The sequence below is a fragment of the Rhipicephalus sanguineus genome, chromosome 4, assembly GCF_013339695.2.
Source record: "Rhipicephalus sanguineus isolate Rsan-2018 chromosome 4, BIME_Rsan_1.4, whole genome shotgun sequence".
Lineage (NCBI taxonomy): Eukaryota > Metazoa > Arthropoda > Arachnida > Ixodida > Ixodidae > Rhipicephalus > Rhipicephalus sanguineus.
This window is the reverse complement of record NC_051179.1, coordinates 34,643,475-34,660,578: the sequence shown is the minus strand read 5'-3', so window position 1 is coordinate 34,660,578 and position 17,104 is coordinate 34,643,475. Positions and strand designations below refer to the sequence as shown.

General features: G+C 41.5%; 1 protein-coding gene across 1 annotated transcript in view; it reads left to right on the top strand.

The window, feature by feature from the left end:
* Positions 1–17,104, top strand: part of LOC119389757 (ATP-binding cassette sub-family C member 9) — a 38,129-nt gene that overhangs the window by 13,990 nt on the left and 7,035 nt on the right. The window contains exons 11-31 of the mRNA XM_049414534.1: positions 100–225; positions 741–933; positions 1,030–1,135; positions 1,919–2,014; positions 3,056–3,221; positions 3,673–3,810; positions 4,035–4,241; positions 5,789–6,170; positions 6,605–6,873; positions 8,512–8,672; positions 9,385–9,454; positions 9,848–10,005; positions 10,739–10,831; positions 10,945–11,047; positions 11,589–11,702; positions 12,120–12,243; positions 13,672–13,790; positions 14,296–14,483; positions 15,421–15,521; positions 15,584–15,633; positions 16,261–16,407. Coding sequence (XP_049270491.1) covers positions 100–225; positions 741–933; positions 1,030–1,135; positions 1,919–2,014; positions 3,056–3,221; positions 3,673–3,810; positions 4,035–4,241; positions 5,789–6,170; positions 6,605–6,873; positions 8,512–8,672; positions 9,385–9,454; positions 9,848–10,005; positions 10,739–10,831; positions 10,945–11,047; positions 11,589–11,702; positions 12,120–12,243; positions 13,672–13,790; positions 14,296–14,483; positions 15,421–15,521; positions 15,584–15,633; positions 16,261–16,407 — 3,111 coding nt within the window. The remainder of the gene's footprint in view (positions 1–99; positions 226–740; positions 934–1,029; positions 1,136–1,918; positions 2,015–3,055; positions 3,222–3,672; positions 3,811–4,034; positions 4,242–5,788; positions 6,171–6,604; positions 6,874–8,511; positions 8,673–9,384; positions 9,455–9,847; positions 10,006–10,738; positions 10,832–10,944; positions 11,048–11,588; positions 11,703–12,119; positions 12,244–13,671; positions 13,791–14,295; positions 14,484–15,420; positions 15,522–15,583; positions 15,634–16,260; positions 16,408–17,104) is intronic.

Here is a 17,104-nt window from a genome sequence, read left to right as displayed (position 1 = left end):
GTATTTGTTCGTTCTGATGTTCAATTGTCACACACGATAAGAGCCAAGGGCTTCTGAACACATAAGGCTTTTATAAAAGATGGGCAAACATCATTTCAGGTGAGCACAAAGAGATTATCGGAATTCCTTAGCCAGCCTGAAGTTGGCACAGAGGCCCCATGGAGGAAGAAAGATGACACACCAAAGGCTGTTGTTGAGTTCCACCCTGAGAGCGGTAGTGTCCTGGTAAGGTCACATTCGGCCACATTTGAGCTTAAAGCATTGCTCCACATTACATTCTTATATTTCTCTGACTATTTTGAGTTACTGCACACCTTCACGTTGCTCTGTTTTCAAGGTGCACTAGTAAAAAGCCAAGGTCTGTCAAAACAATGCATGAGCGTATGCATGCAATGTTCTGCAGTACTTCTAATTGAGTGTAATGTAAACTAACCTAATTATATAAGGTCTACAGTGGGATCTCTGCTATGTATATAACAGCTGGCACAGGTCTGTGCAGTACATCTTTAATTGAATTAGCATTTGTTTTAATACCTGGGAAATGAAGTGAGGAGACATTGAGTGGAAATTTTGAACAGCACATATCTTTGGAAGCAGCTGCTACAAATGCTTGCTGTACGCTTCCCTTTGTTACTTTTTCCTCATCTTTTTGAATCGTATTGCTCCAAGCAGTATTGTCCTGAACATTCGTAATCGCCAATAAAACCTGCATTGTTTTATATTAACGTTGTGTTTTTCAGCTCAACATCAGAGACAGTGAATTGTTAGACAAGTTCCTAGCATCTGCGGGTGACGACTCTGACGTGTTCTTGTCGGACGTCTACTCTCCCATTGACAGCCCTGCTGTGATTAACATGAACCACGCTTATTTCACCTATGACACCAACACCAAAATTCCACTTCTTCAGGATATGAATATCACGGTGCCCATCGGTAAGCGGCTGTCTAAACTGGTCCCTTCTGTCTCGTTTAATTGCAGTGATGTAATTGATGTTTAACTGAATGTCAGAACCACTCCGTTCTCTCTAGGAAAGCTCACCATAATAGTAGGACCAGTGGGAAGTGGGAAGACAACCCTTCTGGCTGGCATGCTGGGTGAACTGACGCCTTACAAGGGTACTGTGCACTGGGCAAAGTAAGTTTTTTTGCATCTGTATAAGCCTGTCAGTCGAACAACCAAACTCACTTAACTACTTGTCATTTTTTAAAACTGCCTATAATTCAGCAGAATTTCATAACTTCAACGTTCAGTAAACATTTCTTAAACGTTCATCCTTACAAGCAACGTAAAACAGACAGAAGTGCAAAAAGAACACCGTGTTCGTCTTTCTCCTTTTGTTATTATGGTGACTCAGTCTTTTTTTTTGTCCTTTTTTTTTTTGCTAACTAGACAGGTCTGGCAGGCACGTCTGCGTAAATCACAATACATTTTGTGATCTCTGTGGCCTCAGCTGCACTAGCTCTAACAGAAGCCCAGCTAAGCCATTTTGCAGTTGAGATAAATGGCACATCAGGATGTTCGAGCGTCTGTCATGACCATTTAATGCAATCTTTTGAAGGTTGCAGGCTAGATATTGGCCGGGATCAGAGGGTTCAGGTTACACTTGATTTTTTCTTGACGGCCTATGCGCAACACGAAAACTTTGTGTCACATACTGGGACTGCTTTGTGATACCTGTCTCTCTCAGTGTTCCTAAATTCTCTAAAATTTTCTATTTGGGAAATGAGCTTAGTGGACTTACTAAAGGTGAACATGCCGTAGTGCATACAACAGGACCTGCCACTGTACTATTAGTGAAAATGAACTATCCTTCAGCATTATTTGATGCTATAGTTTGAAGTGTGGAGCATTTCCTGAATTTCTGACACATGCAGCGTTTCTAAAAAATGTGCATTTGGCCACACTTTCATTTTCCAGCACCACTTGCATCGCCTATGTGCCACAAAAACCATGGCTGTTGAATGCTACTCTCAAGGAGAACATCCTTTTCGGACAGCAGTATGATGGCCGAAGGTATGTTGCTATCGTGCTGATAATGCAAACAAGACAGAAGTTCTGGGGAAGATGGAGGTTTGAATCAACGAAAAACCATTGAACAGGGAATGTTGCTGGAGCCAACGTTTCAACAAAAGAATTTGTCTGCGGCTTCTTGTCAGAACACTCTCCCTGTTGAATGATTTTTCATTACTATTGTGCTGATAGCATGTTTTTATCATGTACTAATGCATCATTTCATGCCTTCATGCCTACCTTATGATGGAAGATGTACAGCTTAATGCATGTTGTGCACTTACGGTTATCAAAGCATGTGTCGATATGCCTGCTTCATTTCTGTTGGTGGCGGAAGTAGCTTTTCTGGTGTGCAGTCCCTTTGCACACGAGTGCGAGCTTAGTTCAGCTGTTTCCCAAGATGTGCTTTGTTGTAGCTGGCTACGTCTATGTACGGAGTTTTTTTTATAAAGGTTACTAGAGGCAACTGTGGTGCTAGTGTCTATAGGAACATTGAGTATGGTGGTTCAGCTATAATATAAACGATAGACAGCATACCTTCACGGATTTACATAAGCTCTGTCCTTCTGAGTTGTAATGGGCTTTGTGACTTTTGCAGATTGATCAGCTTTAGGAAGAGACTAATGGGCTACAAGTACAACATTTCGCAATGGTTGTGCATGTACACAGAGAGTTATTGTTTTGCTGCGTTTAGAAAACTGTGATTGCTAATAAATTTAGAAGTACAAGGCGTAAAACTAAGAAGTAATTTCATAAGAACATTACTCAAACCCATGCACTAACCAACCCAAGGTACTTACCATGTACTAACCAAATCCATGCTAGCTGAACAATTTCAGTGCCACAGTTCCCGTCAATAGCATTTTGTACAAAGCTCTATGCGTGAATAACTTGCATTTGTTGCATGACATTTGCACTGCTAATGACAAAACACCACAGAAAAATCTAGACAGGATGGTGGTTGGAATTCGTCGTGCACGTAGACATGTCGCTCGATGCAAGCTAAAAAACAAACCCATTTCTCCTGCCTCAAACCGTTTACAGATATCACCAGGTGATTCAGGCATGCGCACTGCAGCCAGATATTGATCTGTTACCAGCACGTGACATGACGGAGATTGGCGAGCGTGGCTTCAACCTGAGTGGCGGGCAGCGTCAGAGGATCGCCCTAGCTCGGGCATTCTACTCACCAGCCAAAGCAGTTATATTGGTAAGGTTTTTGCTCGTGAAGTGAGGGCCATCGTATCATGCCTACTCCTACTTTATGAGCACTTAAATATGTTAAAAATTGAGTTGTGAGTTTACTATCTCGATGTTACGCAACCATTTATGGGGTATGCTGGGGTTGCTGTACTGGAGGGCTCCAGATTAACTTTAACCACCTGGTTTTCTTTCAAATGTACCCGAAAGTACGGTACAGAGGCATTTTTGCATTTAACCAGCACTGGGAGCTAGCTATCACAGCCAGGATTCAAATCGATGACCTTGGACTGGGCAGTATGATACCATAAGTGCTGAGTCACTGTTGCAGGCCTGGTATGTTACTGTAACATATCTAGCAGCTTAGCTTAGTCGACTGTGTTGAGGCAAAGCTTTCTTTTCCTGATGAGCATTGATGTATTAAATGTACATGCTCATTCTTTCTTTTTTTTTTCTCCTAGGATGACCCACTCTCAGCACTCGATACTCATGTTGGCATGCATGTGTTTGAACAAGGCATCAGGAGTCTCCTGCTAAGGAGACACCGGACTGTCGTCCTTGTGACTCACAAGCAGGACCTGTTAATTCATGCATCCAAGGTATCTTTGCATCACTTTGTCTTTGATAACTTATGTTGATGCAAATAACTAATGTCGCAGGTATATTCTTGCTACTATTTGGATTTTATGAAGAGTCTCTCACTTGAAAAATTTACAAACTATCGAGATAAATACCGTCATTCACTAGCGTTTGTTCACTAGCACTTACTTAATTTACACCATCTGGAGTGAAACGAGTCGCATGATGTAGATGCTGTTTGCAGGTGATCATCTTGGAAGGAGGCAAGATCAGATGCCAAGGCAACCTGGCTGAGATTGAGAAGCTAGAACCAGACCTGGCAACAGTTCTAAGCCGTTCCACCAAACGAGAGGTCCCGCCTAGCCGAGACAACACAACCAAAGAGCGCCACAAGCTGATGCGCATGATCACTAAACAGTCCCTGTATCTGGCCAACTCTGGTTCTACACAGGTAAGCCTGTGCAACTTTTTGATTTCAGGAGAGTCAGTAAGTGGGCTAGCTATTATATATATATTCATGGCATAGTTACAAACACATACAATTTACACAGATGCTTGCACTTGCATCACCCATTGCAGTGGTCTAGTGGATATGGTGGTCAGCTGCTGACCTGAAGGTTGTGGGATATAATCCCGGCCGTGGCGGCCGCATTCCGATGAAGGAAAAGTGCTCGAGGCCCGTGTACTTAAGAGGACTTTTTGATGGGCGAGTTGGTGAATGTTCGTAATTGCTTTTAAGGCGCGAGAGAGCATGATCACAAGAAAGGACACGGGACAGAGCGCCACTAACAGCAAATACTTACAGCGTAAGGAAAAAATCTAGCCTTTGGGGAGTATTTCTGCCGCACAACTATGAACGTCATCTGGTTTGCTCATGTTTCCTTTCTTGAAAACCCGGCTCTCGCCCCTTTCCTATCAAGAATGCTATGTCACGCTGATAGCGCACATGCCTTTCGTGACCGGGAAGTGCCGGGACCGCGGTGATAAGACAAGGAAAGGACGCGAGGTAGATGCCGATTATAGTTGTGTGTAGGCTTGTGCGAATAGTAAATTTTAGGTTCGAAGCGAATTCAAAGCGAATAGTGATTTTGGTCGAATAATATCGAATGGAATTCAAATAGTATATATCCGATATTATAAAGAAAAACGAGCATATTTGTCATGATCCAACCAACCTGCACGTTTTTTTTTAATAATGTAACAAGACATGTGCAAATGTCATTCTTTTTGGTTCAGAAGAAATGGAAGCAACTTTGAATAGTAGCAGGATTTGGCTTTTGGTAGAATGCAAGTGATAACCTGTAAAATATGTTATGTTTTAAAATTTACTACACTTGGAGCATATAAGCCGTTAGAACAAGTTTTTAAACTTAAAAAATGATGAATCGATGTGAGTGTAATATGTTAATTTAACCTTGAAATGAGGCTTCGCGGCAGTGCGGCTTTTTCCTGGAAAAGTGTATTCACGGTATAGCACTCCTCTACTGCAGTGAAACCACGTTTACAGGAGATTACAAACGGACAGTGCAGATTTTTTTTGCAAAGGTGTATTCACGATATAGCACTGCTCCACTGCAGTGAAACCACCTTTACAGGCGGTAACAAGCGGACTAATATACACTATAACAAGCGGGCTAATATACAATAATTTAAATTCAAATCGAAGCGAATTCAAATACTGTATTATTCGGTCGAATATTCGAAGTGCTCGAATATTCGCACAAGCCTAGTTGTGTGGCAGAAATACTTCCCAAATATGTACTCTATTTTTTCTTAGAGTGTAGATTTAGGTGCACGTTAAAGAACCCCAGGTGGTCGAAATTTTCGGCGCCCTCCACTACGCCTTTCCTCATAATCATTTCATGGTCTTGGGACTTAAAGCCGTAACAATTATTACTTTTGCACTTGTGTCTTGCTTGTCTGTGTCCTACGTATCAAGAAGCAGCTTTGACGCATAAAATTTCATTTTCACGCTCTCCTTTGCAACATTCGTGACAGGACCTGAGACAACAGCCACGCCCTGTGACACTGAGCCGTCAGCTGTCGCACGACCCGTCAAGCCCGCTTCCCCTCCACGACTTGAGCAACGATGACACCAGCGCAGCACTGCGTAGCAGCTGCGCTCCGAGGCCCACCTCGGTCGGCTTCCGGTTCAAGGCCAGCGTCTCAACGGACAGCATGCACTCGGGCTCCACCGCAGCCTCGAACACTTCGTCGCTCATCCGTAATCCGTGGATGCGTAGCCCTCCGTCTCGCCTGAGCTCGCGGGTCTCAAACACGGCAGAAAATTTCATCGAGGAAGAGGAGGAGTATGAGGAGAGTGAAGGAAAGAAGAAAGACGAGTTACTCGCCAATGGCACAGACCAGTTAGGGGACGACGGTGAGTACAAGTACACGTCTTGTCTCCTCCCCTGTACTTACTGTGGCTAAGCAGTGCGAGGAAGCTTGAACACGAGAAAGAGACAGAGAGAGGCAGCGATTAATGTATTGGAGCACCTAACATTAGCGTAAGGATTTATAAATTTTAGGCTAGGTGGTATACAAGTGTACTAGAATTGTGAATTATGTAGCTCCAGTTAATCAGCCCTAGTGATAAACTGAAAGTGTATCTGATTAGGAGATGAGAAAGCAGTTTCCATAAAATGTCTAAAAATGAATGTCTTTCTTTATTCCCTCTATTACATAATATACATTTTCTGTGTTGTTAAGTGACTGTTGGAATTTAAAAGAACACTTTGCCAATCTAATCTGATGAAGGGTTGCATTGTAATATCTTTCTCACTATTGTTAATTCTCTTTTTTTTTTTCTGTCAGGGTTAACGGGTCCTCTTCTCGGTGGTCCCGACTCGCTCGCTCTCGTGGAAGAGGCCCAATGGAAGGTGATCGAGGAGGAAGACAGGGAACAGGGCAAGATACCATGCTCGGTGTACCTTGACTACATGCGGTCGTGCCGGCTTCTGCTGGTGGCGTTGGTGTGCGTTCTGTTTGCGGCAAACCAAGGGGCCAGGCTGGGATCAGACTTCTGGCTCACTGGCTGGTCGGAAGCGTCCAGAGACATCAACGTCACTGTCCCAGCAAACCAGGTTGGTCAATGGATCGCAACTAATGGCGTCTTTGACAAATTGCACCGGTGTGCACAGGGGCGTCCTAGTGCATCATTTCGTCCAGTCATCATTGCACCTCGGCATCCCAGATGAAAAAAAAAAGTTTCATTTACAGCTGGATTATTGAACCTGAAATCCAGCTGGAAATATTTCAGTTATGGCACTATAATTTAGCTTGAAGTGGATGAATATCCAGCTGGAAATATTTCAGTTATGGCACTATAATTTAGCTTGAAGTGGATGAATATCCAGCTGGAACATGGGCGAACTTCAGCCGGCAACTGACAATGTTCCAGCTGGATATCCATTCACTTTAAGCTGAATTATTGAATTGGAAGTATTTCCAGCTGGAAAGATTTCTGGTTCAATAATCGAGCTATAAATTCAACTTTTTTTTCGTCTGGCACCTCAGTGCATACAGGCACAATTTCTTGAAGATAGGTATACAGATTTACTGAAGAAATTAATGCTCACAAAGTTACGAATTCAATTTCCAGCCTTGGCAGTTACATGCTCATGAAATGCAGAGGAGAACAGAAGTGCTTGTTGATTAAAATATTCTTTGCGTGCCTATGGCACTTGTTAGTGCCATAGTTTGCGCGCACTTGTTAGTGCTCTTGTTAGTGCACTTGTTTGCGTGCCTATGGCACTTGTTAGTACCAAAGATATAAACCGTACTTGTTAGTAAGGTTTATATCTTTGGTGGACTGAACACTGTGCCCCTAGAAACTTCTGACACATATTTTGACCATTAGTGCCTTCTTAAAATCAGGGTACACAAAAATTTCAATGGTATAGTCTATCGATCTAACCACACAAAAAAAAAGAACAGCTTCAAACCACCATGACACTTTTTCAGACTTTCTGCATTTGAAATTGTGCGTGCCTTTTGTTACACGGAATTTTCATTTTACACAGTAGTCAGATCATGTTTTCTGCATTTAGACTAGTACAATCATCAAAAAGAGGTGTGATCATGCAAGAATAGAAATGAAGATGGTCAAATTACTAAGCCATGCTTAACGCCTTCCAGGGGCACACTACGTGCTGAAAAGTCTAAGGGGGCAGAAATGCGACTAAATAAATATTGGTCATGTGCATTATTTACATAGCATGCATGTCTAAGTAAACATGTGTACTTGTGCATGTCCAATGTTTTTTGGGGATAACAAATGTTCATGCTTATGTGTTTATATCCAACCTCTTTGTTTGCATTATAAAATTATAAACTGCACCTCTGTCCTTACACAGTTTGAACCATGTGCACAAGGTTGTCCACTGTTAAAACGAACACTAAACTAGTATATTTGGTGACTGATCACATCTCATTTTTGATGCAAAAGCCCTGGCAATACCTTTTAAATCATTACATCAAGCTACATTTTTTTGCAGTTGATGCATTCAAAGTAGTACATGTTGGTTTAAATACTTACCAGGTGCTGCCTTTATGCATAGCTCGTATATTTGTAATATCTGCTCCCATTACTTTCGGTGTCTTACCTCGACTTTCCCATTTCAATGCATGTGCATAGAAAGAGTCTATCTTCGTGAGGCCAGCCTCTGTCGTCTTTACTCTCAGAATCGAACCGCTATCGCTCCACTTTTTGCAAAACGCAGGATGAGCTGGCGTGGAGCTACCTGATGGGATACCTGGGCCTCTCCATGTTCTGCATCGTTCTTTCTCTTGTGACAAACATGTCGGCCCAGCTTGTCTCCTTGCGGTCGGTCAAGGTGTTCCACAACAACATGATCGACAACATTGTCCAGTGTCCCATGAGGTAGTGCTATGTCCTTTGCCTAGATAAAAATTTTTCTGGCTGTTTTTGTGAGCTCTCCTATTGACTTTTACGATATCTTTGCTTGTAACGCATATAATTTGTAGCAATGCTTGCAGTACAAAAGTGTGTCTGAAAATTTTCTGCATTTTTCTGTGACAGTAACCAAGTCTTTAGATGGAATTTGTATGGTCTGTAGCCGAGCTGTCAACATTACGTTATATCTGTGTGCTATATAAAGCTAGTGTTAACGCCTTTTTTTTTTTATTCTATCATGTCACCTTCCCATTTGTGGATATAGTCTTAAGTCAGCTCTTTTTTTTTTTTTAACAAAAAAATCCTCTTTTGAAAAAGTCTTTCCTTCTGTTAGGGCACGCTGTAGACTGTCTATAGAGTTGTTTGAAGACATTTTATAAAACAAGCACAAACCTCAATGTAAAGTGTCTACATACCTGAATATAACTGAATAACCTGAATGCTAATTCATTTCTTTTTTATATAAGCAAAAAATTAGTGTCAAGTCAATGCTGTGTAGTGTAGATAAGTAGTTGGCAGTTGTAAATCTTATCTTACTGGTCACGTTTTTGTGTTAAAAAGCATGTCAGTGACTTGATTTTAGTGTACAATTACAAAAACAGGTTGACATCAATGTTTTTTGGAATCATTTGCTTAGTTCAGCTATAATATTTTCTTCCTGTATTACGTCTTTGTGCAGATTTTTCGATTCCAATCCAATTGGAAGAATCATAAACAGATTCTCGAGCGATATGGGTGTCATTGACAAGGTAAGATGTTAACAAATTACTAAAAACTGACATGTTACCTTTTGTTCTCACGGAGTGCTGTCTTCATGGGTTTAGTCATTCGATTTTTTTTTTGCTGATAGTTTTTTAAGATTTGTCTAAAACACACTGACATTAAATCACCCAATGAATGTTAATCTATCGGCAAGTATGTGTACAGATATCAAAAAAACCTTATTTTGAATATAGCGGACTTTCTCAACTAAACTTAAAAAAACATTTGTGATCACTTATATCTATGAAAAGTTCACATTAACATATGTTGATTCTAAAGAAGCCATTCAGCTTACTTTGAGCTCTTGTTTGGCACTTGTACAAATTCATCTTCGCACTTTTTTATTACTTAGCTGTGCCTTTTGTACGTTCATTTCGCAGAAACTGCCCGTGACGTTACCCGTCCTGTTGAGGTTCTTGATGCTGTGCCTCTCAGCCATACTAGTTGATGTCTGCGTGACCCCGTACTTCTTGATAGTGGTGGTGTTTGTCATGGCAGTCTACTACTGCATCCAATCCTTCTTCCGGCAGTCTTCAAGGTGAGCCCTTTCTAGCGGATTTCTAGGTTTGTTTACACTCCTCTGGTGTATATGTAACTACAAAAATAAAGCAGGTTTAGAATAAACAGGACTAGACAGCATAACTTGCATTTAGAGCATCCTCACTATTGTAAAAGAATGGTTGGCATTCCATTTTGTAAACCGTCCCTATATGATAATATACTATACGTAAATCTTGCAGTTCTGTTGCATCTTAGACTAAGGGCAACTATGTCACTAGAGCAACTATTACTTTGTTACACTTTTAATGCGGACCACCCTATATCTCATTAATCATTCCTTTTCCTTTTTTTCTTGCTGGGCATTATTTTTTCTCAAGAAGTAGCACCCTGTGAGTAACACCGATTCTGGCAAGCTCATGTTGTGCTAGAAACAGTGCCGGAAATGAGGTTATGGGACCCGGAGTTGAATTACTAGTAAAACCAGGTTTTCAAGTACATTAAATTTCATTGTGGAAGAAAGTATAGCCTCAGTCATGTACACAAAAGAATAGAATAAGACTACAGAAATGTGGGCATTTGTGTTGTTTCACGTCATGAAATAAAGTGAAGTAGCAGTGTCTTGGCATGACATAACGTAATTGTCGAAGCGTTTTCATATTATATTACACATGTCGTCTCTCTATTGCAATCTGATCTCTTGTACGGAAGTAAGGCCTGATGTCTAATTTCTTTTGTGCCTTTTTTTGATATTTTTTTCTTTCACACCGCAGAGAGCTACAGCGCCTTGACAGTATCACAAAGAGCCCTGTTTTCTCGCATTTCTCCGAAACGCTGTCCGGACTGAGCACAATTAGAGCCTACAGGTAATCCCAGAGTAACAAATGTAAAAAAAAAAGTGAACTGTGCACACTTAGATGCATGTCTTAGTTTCAATGCACAGGACTTGAAAGTTTTTTCTCACGATTAATTCTTGCAGGGAAGAGGGTAGGTTTGTAGAGAGGATGAATGAACACATCAATGACAACAACTTGGCCTTCATCATGGTCAACTGTGCCAATTGCTGGCTTGGAGTCTCACTGGTGAGATTTAGCTATATGCTGCATAGTACTAGTATGTTGATTGCTGTGTGGCATCTGATGAGGTTGGTTGCACAGCTTTTGTTGCATGGTTACAGTTAAATGGTGTAGTACTAGCTCATCATTGTATGTAGGCATGATTGCCACAAAAAAGATGTATACATGGCAGGGACAAATGATGTACAGATGTGACAACTTTTTATTTTGATTATTGTTTCTACCAGCCATTCCTTGTGTACGCTGTTTCACCAGCAATTATGTCTCATAACAAATATGAAATAGGCCAAGAACAGGTACTACCTTTGAAGCAAATGTCTGTATATAATTGGTAGTTTATCTTGTATGGAGATTGTGTGGTTGTGAGGTCATATGCTTAAAAACATTGTTTTTAAGCACTGAGTTACAGGTTGCTTTCTGTCGCAAAACAAAAGCCTGTAAATAGCTGTTCCGTTAGTGGCGTACATACATATGCTTCAACGTCTTCTTCTTTTTCTTTTTTTTTCCTGTCTTCATACATGTCTCCGTACATCGTCTCTATTTCAAGGACTATCTAGGAGGCGTAATCCTCTTTTTGGCAACTGTGTCATCTCTCACTGCGGCCATTATGGGAACGACCAGCACATCCTTCGTGGGCATTGCCATGACATACACATTGCTTGTAAGTAGGCACTTCTGATCTGTCATTAGTTAGGTAAACATAGCAAAGTTGCAGCATTCTGTGTGCTCCTTATTATAGCAGATTTTTCTGCCAGTACGATGTGTTCTCTTCAAGTATATCATCATAAAACATTGGACACTTTTCATTTCTCTATGTTAGTGCAGCTCTTCATTGCATGTACTATATTTGAGCCTTCTCATATTTAGTCATGCACTAGAGGGTTGTATGTTGCAGTGCTATGCATGATGAACTTGTAAAGCTGGTGCAAATGACCAAATAAATTTCTGTTACCCCTCCAATGAAGAAAATCTTGCATCTTTAACTCGCTTGATATTTGTATTACAGCTACTACAATACTTTTGCATTGTTTTTTTTATTCAACCACATGAAGTGACATTTATGTTATGTGTCTTCCAGGTGCCAATCTATTTAAATTGGCTTGTGAGGCAAGTCTCAAATGTGGAGATGTACATGAGCTCTGTTGAGCGTGTTAACAAATACTGTCATCTGCCCATTGAGCGTGTGCCTACACCCGTTGACGGTGGGTATTCGTTTTCTTGTTTTAGCATTTCAGCGTATGATTTGCTTCACATTGCTTTATTCTTTAGCGAGCATCCAGTACATATAGTATGTACACCCTTGAGCAGAAGTATACGGACCATTGCCGTCCGTATACCTTTGTCATCTGCGCCAACTAGTGGTCAGCCGTCCACTATAGAAAGCATTTCTCTGACAAATTCAGTCATATTAATGCTCTCGACAGCTATTCCGTCAAAGCAATGTTTTCAACAGCAGACGGGAGGAATCGCAACGGCTGTGTATTCATTCATCAGATGTCTGCAAAACAAAGAACATGCAACAATCAGATTCATTCTTTTTTTTTATGCTTCCTAACTATAAGATGAGCTGAAAAAGCAAGGTAATGCAGTGTTTCGGGTCTTTTAGTTGACTGTCAGGATGTTCACTTTTAACCAGAACCAGCTGCTAGAGGAAGTGATCAGCATTTCAGTTTTGAGCTGCTAACCCTGCCAACCACAATGCTTAGCTTCTGTGTAAACTTTTTTCTGAACAAGAGGACTCACAAGCAATTGGTGCACGAAATAAGAAATTGTCACCATCAAGCTCTAGCAAAAGGGCATGATATTATATATCAGTGGTTACCAGGACATACCAGGACATACCAGTGTTACAGGTATGTCCAATTAACTGGTAACTAATTAAATGACGACACAGCTTGATTGGCCCATGAAGGAACTCGAGCGGTTCCAATTCATCTATCAAGGAGTGATGCAGCAAGAAAACTTTATTTGCTGGCTCGGAATCTTGCAAACGCTTTTTAGCCATTTCCTAGCTTCCAAAGGTGTCATCTGCATCAACTTGATCCTTCATTCAAGCTACAACTACCTTGCGAATTTCCCGCTTCGATGTGATGCTATTATGCCACCTTTGGATAAGTTTTGCATACATTCACAAAGGGGTACTCAGTTCGAGTTGGAATGGCAGACACCTCTACATGCGACTCCTGTGGAACTGAAGAGACAATCGAACACGTCCTGTGCAGCTGCGCTAGCTACGACACCCAGTGATGCGGGGTGCTTCTGACCCTACTGGACTCAGGGCCATTTTCTGCAGTCAAAATTCTGGGACCATGGACATGTGCCTTGAAGGCACAGAATACACCTACTTAAAGTCAACAGGTCTGAACAACTGCCTGCACACTTCATGCGCTCCCCCAAGTGTGCATGTGTTTCTGTTTCTCTCTTTTGTGCTCTCTCTCTTCTCGCTCCTTTATCCCTTCCCCCAGTCCAGGGCAGCAAGCCATACGTGCGTCTGGTTAACTTCCCTGCCCTTCCTCGCCTTCTCTGTCTCTCTGCCAACTGCAAATGTTGCACCTTCTTTAGACGCTATGTGCAGTTGCCTTGGAAGGCTGAATTTTTACTGACCATGAACTGCATTTTCTCTCTTGTAGTGCCCGTCGACTGGCCTAGCAAAGGAGAGGTGCGATTCGAAAAAGTCACAATGACTTATGAGGCAGGCCTTGATCCCATACTGCGTAACGTCTCGGTGACCTTTGCACCAGGCGAAAAAGTGAGACCCCTAGGAAACTCCTCTTAAGACTGCTTTCATTTTTGCATGCGTTCTTAAAAGCACTGATTGATGTTGAGTTTCTGTCATTGTTTGTGTGGGGCTCCTGCTGCATTCTAGCATTGTAAACTTAGCAGACAATGTCCTGCAATGTTTGAGTTAGCTTGGAATGGTTTAAATAGAACTTGAGCAATGTAACATCATCGTACCTGTGTAGTTGATTTAGTGCTGGACAAGCATCTCTTTTTTGTTATGAATGATCTTTATTGTGAGCATCGGCCACTTTGATGGCCCAGTTGCCATGGCATGCTGCTTTTAGGTGCAAGGTCAAAGTAAAGGCTCGAGGTCAGGAGAATTTAAGAGGGACGGGGTTCAAACCTTTTATCCTCTCCTCCTGTTTGTCGTAATGTTGTTACATGGTTAAGTTGACTGCGTCTGGTAAATTTAGAAACCTAACATGTACTTATACTGTGTACTTTAACTCGCATGACACGCATCTTTCTTCAAGGTTGGAATCTGCGGACGCACAGGCAGTGGCAAGTCATCACTAGTTATGGGCCTCTTCAAGATGGTCCCCGTCTGTGAAGGGAAAATTTTCGTGGATGACATCGACATCTCTATGGTACCTTGCGATGTGCTGCGTTCCCGCCTTGCCATCATACCTCAGGAGCCAATTCTTTTTTCTGGAACAATAAGGTATGTGGGCCAGCGTTGTTTCACACAGAACTGTTACTTATAATTGTAGGTCATACATATATATTTGCTGTGCAGCTAAAGAAGAAACATGATAAACAGGTAAATTAATGTTTAGCTATAAATTTTCTATTTTTCAAGATGACTGCTGAAGTGCTACTCAAATGTTGTCATCTCCATCTCTCTAAATCTATTTGTGTTTTTTCTTGCACTGTGAATGAAATACCTGGAAGGCACTCTGCACAGCTATCATCATTGCCAGGAGTGTCTTGCTGTCTCTAGAAAGTGCAGAAATAAATTCTATCAGCTCAGCCATTATTTAAACTTTAAACTCCATAATCTATCTTCTATGAAGTCACTATAAATCTTGTTTGGAGCAACTACCACATTTGTGCATTTTGTAGCTTTGAAGTGTCATTTGCGACGCATAATTATAAAACATTTGCCCGTATTTCTTCTCTTTCTCCCCCTCCCTTTCTTTCTCTTCCTTTCTTTTCTTTTTCCCTGCCTTCTTTCTCTTCCGCCTCCTCTATCAACTGGAAGCAGTGCACGCTGACCGTAAGCATTTCAAGAAATCGCATGCTACTCTTATGTTTTTAATTAAAGTGTGGCATTTCTAGAACATGGGCTCTGCAATGCTAGTAGGCAGTTCTATAGTCTTGTTTTGTTGTTAAAATATATGTTGTCCATTTGGGGCACACGTTTCTGATACGAACATTTCTTGTTTTTGTTTATTCTCTCGCGTTCTTAAAATTCTTACTGAGTGGTACACAAAGTAAATTACTTCTATTAGGACAGAGAATTGCTTAATTTCTGCCAAACGTCCTGCTTAATGAAAGTCCACTGAATCATTAGGAATAGTACACTTATTGAAATCTGTAGATTTTTTCATATATTTTATGTTCCAATTATGTCTCCTTGCATCTCTATTATGCCCTAGGCAAAACTTGGACCCCAAGAGGGTTCACACAGATGAAGAGCTTTGGAATGTACTGGAAAAAGCCCATCTGAAGGAGATTGTTGTTCTATACGGTGGGCTGGGTAAGTTCTATAATTTCTCTGCTGTCTTCACGCCCTCACCTTCTTTTGTCTTTTCCCACCAGATGGCGAGGTGTCTGAAGAAGGATCGAACTTCAGCATTGGCCAGAAACAGGTTAGAAGCCATCAGGGCACACAGCTATGCTGTATCTTTCTTGTTTTACTACTCCACACTTGCAGACATTACCATAGAGTTGTGTAACAGCTGAACCTCTTTAGTTAGCATGTCATCATACTACCACACAACTAAGGCCTTCTCCAGAGATCCGCAGTACCCCCTTCTGCATCAGCCAAAGACATCATTGCATGTCCAGAAAGCTTTCAATATCAGTGCTCCATCTCCATTATTCTGTATCATCCACAACTGTGCATTCTCATTTCTTTTATGCTCATACTGTAAGTAATAGATTATGGTAATACTTTTATATTTTAAATATCTTACGGCATCCCCTAACTGTACTTCAATTTTTTAATCCCAACTAGTATAATTGTGTGCCTACGTTCAATCTACAGTCTATTCCACCATCTTTCCCATCTGTTCACATTGTGCACATAATTTCTGTTTTTATGACTCATTCAGCATAATTATTTTGCTTCGTTCTGAGTTCTTTGGTTATTTGTTTTATTGGATTTGCAGTATGCACTGTATGTAGTGCCCGACACAGTATGGAACATATGTATTCAAGTGGTTTTGAACTAATATTCTGAAAGAATGTGGCTCATGTCTCTGTTTGCTCTTCAGCTGTTTTGCTTTGCCAGAGCTCTGCTGCAACCCTCGAAGGTTCTCATTCTGGATGAAGCAACCTCGTCTTTAGATGCCAAGTTGGACAACCTCATACAGGAGACTGTCCTCAATGAGTGGGCCAACTCAACTGTCCTGGCCATAGCTGTAAGTACTTGCAGCAGGCATTTCAAACCAGTGTTCCGGCAAAGTAGTACGTTTAATAATACTGCACATTATTGAAGTGATGCTTTCTTATTTTCCACAAATGGCTGTTTGCATCTCAGCATTGTTCGTGAACAACGTAGTAAGAAACTTAACAGTGCGTCATGTTAAACTTCTTTACCCGCACAGTGCATAAACATTGCTGAAAGGGTCCCTGCAACACTTTTGCATCATTGTCAGAAAATGCTGCCAATCGGTAGTCAAAGCTCCTGAGAACATGTAAGACAAACATTATAGCGCTGCATGCTGCCTGGCATTTAAAATTAATTCTCAAAGTCACCTAGAAATTGCTCCCTCTTCTATCGACAAATGATTCCACATACCCAAATTAGTGCGCCATGTACCCAAAGTCCACGGCCGTTGGCTGTTTCATGAGCGGCATCGCTTCGTGAGTATCTGCATCGTGAGTATCTGCATCGTGAGCGGCATAGCTTCCGTGGCTGCCGCGAGAAGCTGCCACATGCTTGCGCGCTCGCTCGTGATCACACTGAAAGCAAGCCACACGTTCGAAAAAAAATGAAAAGGAAGTGCTCAAGGTCATGACATGCACTGATGAAGGGACGCATCTTCTTGCCCCCTTGTCATCCCCTCCCTGCATGGCTTTCAGTGCACTCACTGGTACGAAAGGAGAGAGAAAGCA